Genomic DNA, 9,323 nt, shown 5'->3' with positions numbered 1-9,323 from the left:
AGATCATCAGATTTATGGCTTCTGGACGTATTGTACTCTCTCTCTTGTTCTCTCTGTGTATGTGTATGTCTCTCTCCCCTCTTCCCTCTAGCCCTCCTCCTCCTGCTCTTTTGTTGTTGCCACCGTTCGCTGGCAGTGCTGCCATAGCAACCAGGAAACACTTCAGTGTGTGCGTGAGAGACACTAAATGTGCGTGAGCGGCTGTGGAGCGCTGTACCGCACAAGACGGCTGGATCAGAAACCAGATCTAATTCCTCCAAAGCGCACTCAGCATCACCACCTGCTTTCCTGAAACACACCTGAGTACAGTGTGTGTTCGGATATTTGGATGCTGTAATCTCCTGTAAGTATATACATATGTGGATTTGTGTGTTTGTGTGTGTTGGGGGTGATGTGTTAGGAGGAATGTATGAAGTGTGTGTGTGTATATATATAGTGTATGTATTTATAGCTGTATGAGGTCATGTTCTGCTGGAATGTGAAAACTGATAATGAAACTTTCTGTATGCTGAAGATGCCTTTATTAATGTGGGTGTGTTCTCTATGTATCCAGTACACACACAGCCCTTCAGATGGTGTGTGAGTGAGAGAATGTGGGAGGTGTGTGGGTGTGGGGTCAGAGAAGTGCGGTGGGTGTGTCGGGGTTGTCACAATACTGTAATGTTGACTTCGATACCACAATGAACACAGTACATTTAGTATTCGTACTAAAATGATACTCTGGTGTAAAAAAATAATAATAAGGAAAAACACCTGTTGCTGCCTAAACACCAAATGTATATATTGTCAGGGCCAGTATACAAATAGAGCTCTGAAAAAAAATGAATAGACTCAGATTTTCTGAATCAGTTTCTCTGATTTTGCTATTTATAGGTATAAGTTTGAGTAAAATGAACATTGTTGTATTATTCCAATAACTACGAACAACATTTCTTCCAAATTCCAAATAAATGTATTGTCATTTAGAGCATTTATTTGCAGAAAATAAGGAATGACTGAAATAACAAAAAGATGCAGAGCTTTCAGACCTTAAATAATGTAAAGAAAAACATGTTTATATTAATAAAGTTTTAAGAGTTCAAAAATCAATATTTGGTGGAATAACCCTGGTTTTTAATCACAGTTTTCACGCATCTTGGCATGTTCTCCTCCACCAGTCTTACACACTGCTTTTGTATAACTTTATGCCACTCCTGGTGCAAAAAATCAAGCAGTTCAGTTTGGTTTGATGGCTTGTAATTGTCCATCTTCCCCTTGATTATATTCCAGAGGTTTTCAATTTGATAAATCAAAGAAACTCATAATTTTAAGTGGTCTCATTTTTTTCCCAGAGTATATCCAAGAACCTTATACCTCTAGTTTGCTATTATTTTTTTTGCCATAATTTGGTTGTTGTTCTTTTACAGTGTATGATAATACAAAACAGCTTCATACACTGACTTCCATTGGAAGTAGAGAAGGATTATTTTTTTTCTGTAAATTTGCATTAATAGAAAAATAAACTTTTAATAACATAAGGATCCTATTTACTATATATTATATACAAGTAGGGTATGATATGGATAAAATATACAATACCAATCAAAAGTGTGTGTGTGTGCATGTGGGCATTGATAGGGATAGTGTTAAAAAAAAAACACCCACATATTAATTACTAGTTCAGATGTGTTTGGAATGAGGTGCAGCACACCAGCAGCAGATGATTAAACAGACCATCGTTAGAGAGTACAGTGGAGGAGGAGTCTTGGTCTTGATTGTTGCAGTGAGTGGATCACCATGGCCAGGCCCTGAGAGCTCTCTGAATAAAGGTTTTTTGAATCAGCCATTTTACTGTCCACTAATTAATTTCTAAGCAGGGGTAATCAGTATGGCCAAAATGTATATCACAGTATAATTTTTACATGTGGTAGATACGATTTAAATATGTCTGTGACGGGTGCTGTAAATAATGTATATTCAAATATCAGAAATATGTTTTTGTCTATTGTCATATATATTAAGATTGTTTAGATTGAAGTATTGTCCCAGTCACATGAGTTAATAGCAAAAAGGTACAGCATGCACATGGAATTATCTGTCTAAAGCACACTGTTCCAGACACCCTGGCCCTGGCCAGTGTGTTCTCATGCAACCTTTTTTCTTGCCCTGATGTTTATTGTAAGATTTTGTATGCTTGGGTAAGGAAATAAACCATTTAAAGGAATGGTTTGCTCTCAGTCCTTTAATGTCCATTTAATATCATATGTGTGTGGTTAAGGCAGAATACAGCAAGTGTATAGTTATTTTGTTTTAAAATAGTGAGATTTGAATCCTTGAGTGTGTATATATATATATATATATATATATATATATATATATATATATATATATATATATATATATATATATATATATATATATATATATATATATATATAATGTATATATGTAATATATGTGTGTGTGTGTGTGTGTTACAGAAGGAACATCAGCTCTGCATGGTTGTAGGAATGGCCTCCACTGGGGTCAGCTCTCTCCTGCCCCCTGTGAAAAGTGTGATGGTGTACAGGAATGGAGATCCTTTCTTTACAGGTCTGTTTTGGAGATTAGTCACCATTCACTCTGTTCTACAAATTCCATTCATTTACACTGTACCTAAATGTCCTCTCTATTCACACTGTTCTAGATTATCTCTATTTAGACTGTTTTAGAATATCTTTATCTACTCACTGTTCTTAAATGTCACTGTTCTAGAATGTCCTTTATACACTGTATGTTCCAGAATGTCCTCTACACAGACAGTTCTAGAATGTCCTCTCTATTTACACTGTTCTAGATTATCTCTATTCAGACTGTTTTAGAATATCTGTATCTACTCACTGTTCTTGAATGTCACTGTTCTAGAATGTCATCTATACTCTGACTGTTCTAGAATGTCCTCTACATGGACAGTTGTAGAAAGTCACTTTTCTAAGAATGTCTCTGTTCTAGAATGTCCTCTCTATCCACACTGTTCTAGATTATCTTTATTCAGACTGTGTTAGAATATCTTTATGTACTCACTGTTTTAGAAAATCATCTACTACATTTTCATACTTTATTCACACTGTTCTAGAATGTCCAATACTTGGACCGTTCTAGAATATCATTGTTCTAGAATGTCCTCTCTATTCACACTGTTCTAGATTATCTTTATTTACTCACTGTTTTAGAAAGTCCTCTACTAGAATGTCATATTTTATTCACACTGTTCTAGAATGTCACTGTTCTAGAATGTCCCATCTTTTCACACTTTTCTAGACTGTTTTAAAATATCTTTATTTATTTACTGTTTTTATTCACACTGTTCTAGAATGTCCTCTACTAGAATGTCCTCTACTTGAACTGTTTTAGAATATCTTTATCTACTCACTGTTCAAGAATGTCCTTTACTAGAATGTCGTACTTTATTCACACTGTTCTAGAATGCCACTGTTCTAGAATGTCCTTTGCTTGGACTGTCCTAGAATGTAATATATACATTTAAATATATTCATGTGTAATATCAGCATCGGCCCAGAATTTGAACATCGGTACATCCCTAACAAGAATAACTGATTTCTTCCACAGGGAGAAATGGTCTATATATGGTTATTCATTGGAAGGGCTTATATACTTTAGCCCTGCCATTTGTTTCTAGGAGCTACTATAGTATTATTTTTGTCTGTGATTCTGATTCAGGGAGGAAGTTCATTGTAAACCAGAGGCAGATCTCCACTATGGAAGCATTCCTAAACGATGTGACTGTCAGCATAGGAGCTCCACTGGCCATCCGGACCCTGTACACCCCGCGGCACGGCCACCGAGTGCCTGACCTGGACCACCTTCAGCAGGGGGCGCAGTACGTGGCTGCAGGCTTTGAGAGGTTCAAGAAGATTGAGTAAGTAACAAACACCCCAGAACTGTACTGACCCCACACACGGATTTGATTATCCCCACTAAACTTTAGAAATCTTCTGATATAGCACACTGTATAAACAGATGAGATGAAGCAGAACAAACTGCCTCCTCCAGGATTTCCAATCAGTGTTCTTCCTGGTCTGCAGCATTGTAGACCTCCTCCTCATTAAACATTCTTGATTCAACCCGTCAGCTAATTAGCAAGACCTTCTTGACCTCCAAGGGCTTTGGAAAAATCAAGTTTGACCCTCAGCTATACACAGCAGTGCAGTGGTTCTTAACCCTGGTCTCTAAATGAGAATAATGTTGACGATAACTGTAAAATTTGACTTTTAAATTAGTCTCTATTAACCTAAATGTAACCACGGGTTAACAACCAAAATATGGCTACGTTCACATTACAAGCTGTATTGCTCAAATTGGATTTTTAGCTGAGATCAGATTTGGCTATCCTGACGGTTCACATTCACAAATGTAAGTGATCTGTATCTGTGTGTAATGTGAACGAATCTGTCCCTGAAACCCCTCACATGAGCCTCACATTGATACGTGTATAAACTCCGCCTTCTTCACCAACAACAAAAAACATCATATTTGAGAGATGACTGGTAGCTTTATAAAGGGAAATGGATGCGTTAGCAGCTCACATGTGGATCATTTTTTTTTGCTGGAGTGGAGAAACAAATAACAAACAGCTGCTCTGAAGTTCATGCTCAGGTAGAGGAGGAGAATAAAGGCCAGGCGGTTTGCTTTTGCTGTTTTTGCAGTGGGTACAAAAGAGAAGCATGTAGCGCTAATGCTAATGCGTAAAAGCAAAAAGATGTATGAATTTCGATTTGGCCGTTGACAATCATGTCTCATGTCCATGGATCGGATACATATCTGATTTAGAACCACATATGGAAGTGGCTCAGATCTGATTAGGGGAAAAAAAAAACGTATTTGGCATGTTCACACAACCATGAAAAAATCAGATCTGAGCCACACTGAGCCAAAAATGTTTAGTTGAGTCACTTCAGCCTGGTAATGTGAACGTAGCCTATGAGTCTCATGAAATAACAGAATAAACAATCATTGTTAGCTAAGATTTGACAGTACTATCCTTTCCTCACATATTTTTTTTTTAAGCAAAGCCGTGAGCATTATTTATTTAAAATATAGAGACTTAAAAACGTATACATGTGCGTCTTCAGTCTTCACGTCAGAGCTAAATTCACAGTAAGTGCTTGCTATGCACATTTGTTCTCATCGGCTAATCAACAACTGATGCATTCTCATTTTTCAGGACGGATCAAAAACATATTTGTTAACTGTTCTTGGTAAATACGTTTTGAAATATGATTATTGGACGCAATTTTGGCAACAGGGGATGACATCATGCAGGAACATAAGGACACAAAAACAAACATAAAAAATTCCCTGTTTCCAAAACACAACAAGAACTGACGTGATGTATTGCTGCCCACACTCATTTACCCATCTCATTTAGAGGACAGTGTAGAAATAAATGTCTCTGTACAGGTTAAAAAAACAAAAAACAAAAAACAACTTAAAAACGTCCTGACATTGCCAAGGAATGGAAAGTTCACGAACTGATATGAGCGTTTATCTGTGTTGTCATTACCTGTTAGCATATTTACCCATAAAACAGAAGGCTAAATCAGTAAACTCCTTCAGACTCAGAAAGGGCATGGTCATGAGCAGATAAGCTTTATTAGGCGTACTGGACTCAGGGTAAACAGCAAAATTTGCAGGACAATATGTCCTACAGGACCAGTGATCATTTTTCACTGTTGTGTTAAGAAAACATATAATAAAATATGTATACAAATTCAAGGTTTGTACTCACTTTTGTGATTTTCCAAATAAGAGCCCCAGCTACTTCACAGGAGGTGCTCTCTTTATTACCAGTACATTCTGGAAATAAAAGTGAAGTAGTAAAGTAAAAAATGCAGTCTGCCCCAAATCATTTGGGCCAAATGGCCTGCCAGTACCAGCAGCTTCAGACTGCATTCACACAAACCTTTCTGGGACCAAAAGAAGCTTTTACTGTCTTTTGTTAAACTCATTTTAGTTCCCACATTCCACTTCAATCTGTGCTGCAGCAAGAGTTTCTTAGCCATCGCTATAAAATTGCTAAGGTGTTAAAAGGAACATTTCAAGAAAGGTTTTAACGCAGAACAATTTTACCAAAAATGTAGCTTGTCAGTCAGCCAGGACTGATCTGATTATTTTTTGCTTAGTTTTGCATTGGAACTACAAGAGTAATATAGCCAAATTCCATAATATTGTAGCTTGTAATTTGTTAGTGGTTTAATCAAAAGGACAGAAACAGATTTAGGGCACAGTTTCAGTAACAAAATAAACCTCATATATACTCCGTCAGGACATGTCTGGTCTCTGAAGTTTTTTTTGTTTTGGTCTGAAGCTCCAGGAAGCTTAAGAACGCCACAGAAGCTTAAAGCTAGGATTAGGAGTTTGAAGCAATACTTCAGATAATAAATAAATCGGCAAAGGTATAATGGCGTGAAAAAACTATTTGCCCCTCTACAAATTTATTTTGTTTTTGGCAGTGATACTGATAATATTCCTGTTATCAAACAAACTTTAGTATCAGACATAACCTAAAATAACCTTAGTAAATACAAAAGGCACTTTTTAAATGATAATTTTATTTATTAAAGGAAAAAAACTCTACCCTGTGTGAAAAAGTGTTTTCCCCTTAAATCTAATAACTTGGTTGTGCCACTCTTGGTGGCAACAACTGCTTTTAAGCTCTACCGATAACTGGCACTTTAACTGAGAGAATTTTGGCCCTCTCTTCTTTACAGAATTGTTTTAATTCAGACACACTGGATGGTTTTCCCCTCTTCTTTTTGAACTGCTGCTGAAGCAGCATCGCCGAATATTATCACAGCGCATTCGGAGGAAAGCGAAGCGATTGGTTCTGATACATCAGCTCACAGACGCCTTGTGCTGATCAACATCACCCTTTGGAGTGATTTGGGGAAAGAGCGTTGTCTACCCATCCAGAGAGAGAAGGGTCAATTGTGCTCTCTCAGGGCTCCAGCAGCTGATGGCAAGCTGCATGATCAGGATTTGAACCGGTGATCTCCCGAACACAGTAACAGCGCTTAGTCTGCTGGACCACTAGTAGCACCTGTCCTATGTATTTCTGTGTGTGAGAAATGCAAGGTGTGGCGTAAACTTCTTGAAATATGTCTGTCTCACACCCAATGCCCTGTGGTTTGGGTTTTGAGCTGGAGCTATGAGGCTAACATAGATACACATGAGGAGACAGAGAAGCCAGCCATTAATGTATTGAAACAAACACAGTCAGAGTCATCAATGTGCAAAGAGCATGACTAAATTAATACCCAATTTCTGATACACATACTAATAAACTATTACTACTTATACTTACTGTTACTAAATTACAGTTCCTACAGTCTACTGTCTAAATTGATTAAACTATGTACAAAATATATGTATAACTGTGCAACATGAAGGTGTATGTGGATGTAATTTATGTTTTATTTTGTTATCTCTCTTTCTTTCAGTTATTTTAGTGTTGGGCTGAAGAGAGCGCCAGTGAACAGGCCTGGAGAGGTAGGTTTGTGTAGGAGGTGCTTCATTATCCATTAATCCCATTCAAGCTGAAAGCATATCTGTGTTATTCTGCCCTGAGAATTAAGAGGTGAGAGGTGGCTACAGTTGAATTTAGTCACCAGAGGATTATAGTCACACTTCATTAAAGAAAAAGGAGAAGAAATATTATACTTAAGCTCCATTTAAATTCAGTATAAACACTTCGTGAATCAGATTCACACATTAGATTAGCAAACCGTTGTCTGGTGTCTGGGAAGATTTTGTAAATTACACAATTCTTATTTTTTTATTTTTTATGTACAGTACCAGTCAAAAGTTTGGATACACCTTAAATTTAGTGGGTTTTTTTTTTTTTTTTTTTTTTTCATTATTTGAAAAAAATCTGCATTTTAGATTAATACTAAATTAATCCAAAAAACATATGGATTTTTTTTAGTAAAAAGAATGTAAAACAAACCAGAATATATTTTATATTTAGATTCTTCAAAGTAACACCTCTTGCGTAGACGACAACTGTGCACATCTTGGCTGCATTTTCTCAGTCAGCTTTATGAGGTAGAGTCACCTGGAATTCAGGCTTTCAGTTAACAGCTGTGCTGAACTCGCCAAGAGTTAATTACTTGAATTTCTTGCCTCTAAATATGTTTGAGAGCATCAGTTGTAAAGTAAAGATAAAAATACTTTAAGAAATATAGGTCAATCAATCAGAAAAATCTCAAAAACATTATGATAGAACTGGCTCTTATCAGGACCACCCCAGGAAAGGAAGGGCAAGAGTTTTCTCTGTTGTATAGGATAAATAGCACCAGATAAGAGCACCTAAAGAGTTATTTTGGTTTGTTTAACACTTTTAAGTTACTACATGAGTCCTTATGTGTTCCTTCATAGTCTGGATGACTTCAGTATTTATTTACAATGTAGGACAAAAGTACACCAAATAAAAACATTGAATGAGAAGGTAAGTCCAAACTTTTGACTTTTGTACTGTATGTGTCTATGTATACCAGTGACTGCCTTTCTCAAACATGGGTCCTTTGGAAAGATGAAAAAGTGACCGTCAATTAAGTCTAACAGTCATTTAATCCCATCACTTTCAGAATAGGTACAGGATTGAAAGTGTACCATACTACATATGAAAGCATTAAGGGTAGGCGATATGACCCTAAAATAATTTCCATTTCGTGTAATTATGCAAGAATGATATTTTGTAAGATATGACAAATTAAGTAATTAAACATTACTTTTAAAAGGTACTACTTCTAGATTTACTTAGTGTAAACATAAAGGTTTATACTAAAATTTAGTCGAAACAAAAAAAGTATAAATGTTTGTCTATTTCGTAAACACTAACTTACCAAGACACTGATTTTGTATAAAATAATAGTGTTAAAAAATAAAAATGTAACAGAAATGTATTAATCTAACAAAAATATACGACAATACTATAATACACAATATTAAGTGAATGCATAGAAACAGCAAACAATTAAAAGTAAATATAGTAGATAACAAAACAAAATAAACTGCTTTCAAGAATATTGCGATATCACAATAGAGATTTGGGTACAAATAAATTGTAATATTATTGCATACGATACAGTATGACCCACCCCTAGCAAGCATCCACTTGTGTTTTATCATTTAGAGATGAGCGAAAGTCTTACCACTTATGTACAATAATGAATGAAAAAATCTGTTCAAACCAGTTTACCAATTTACAGTGTTATGTTACACTTGGTTAAATTAAAAAAATGTATGTATAATTGTGAAGAAAATGTTTTTTATTTACTATTTTA

At 35.9% G+C, this 9,323-nt stretch overlaps 1 protein-coding gene across 1 annotated transcript in view; it reads left to right on the top strand.

Annotated features, from left to right (window-relative positions):
- Positions 1-13: 13 nt before the first annotated feature.
- The window catches only part of dcdc2b (doublecortin domain containing 2B), a 30,751-nt gene continuing 21,441 nt past the window's right edge, over positions 14-9,323 (top strand). The window contains exons 1-4 of the mRNA XM_007247504.3: positions 14-343; positions 2,460-2,571; positions 3,700-3,898; positions 7,479-7,527. Of these exons, the coding sequence (XP_007247566.3) occupies positions 2,478-2,571; positions 3,700-3,898; positions 7,479-7,527 (342 nt within the window). The 5' untranslated portion in view covers positions 14-343; positions 2,460-2,477. The remainder of the gene's footprint in view (positions 344-2,459; positions 2,572-3,699; positions 3,899-7,478; positions 7,528-9,323) is intronic.

This window comes from Astyanax mexicanus, chromosome 7 (assembly GCF_023375975.1).
Source record: "Astyanax mexicanus isolate ESR-SI-001 chromosome 7, AstMex3_surface, whole genome shotgun sequence".
NCBI lineage: Eukaryota > Metazoa > Chordata > Actinopteri > Characiformes > Acestrorhamphidae > Astyanax > Astyanax mexicanus.
This window is presented reverse-complemented; position numbering and strand designations above follow the sequence as displayed.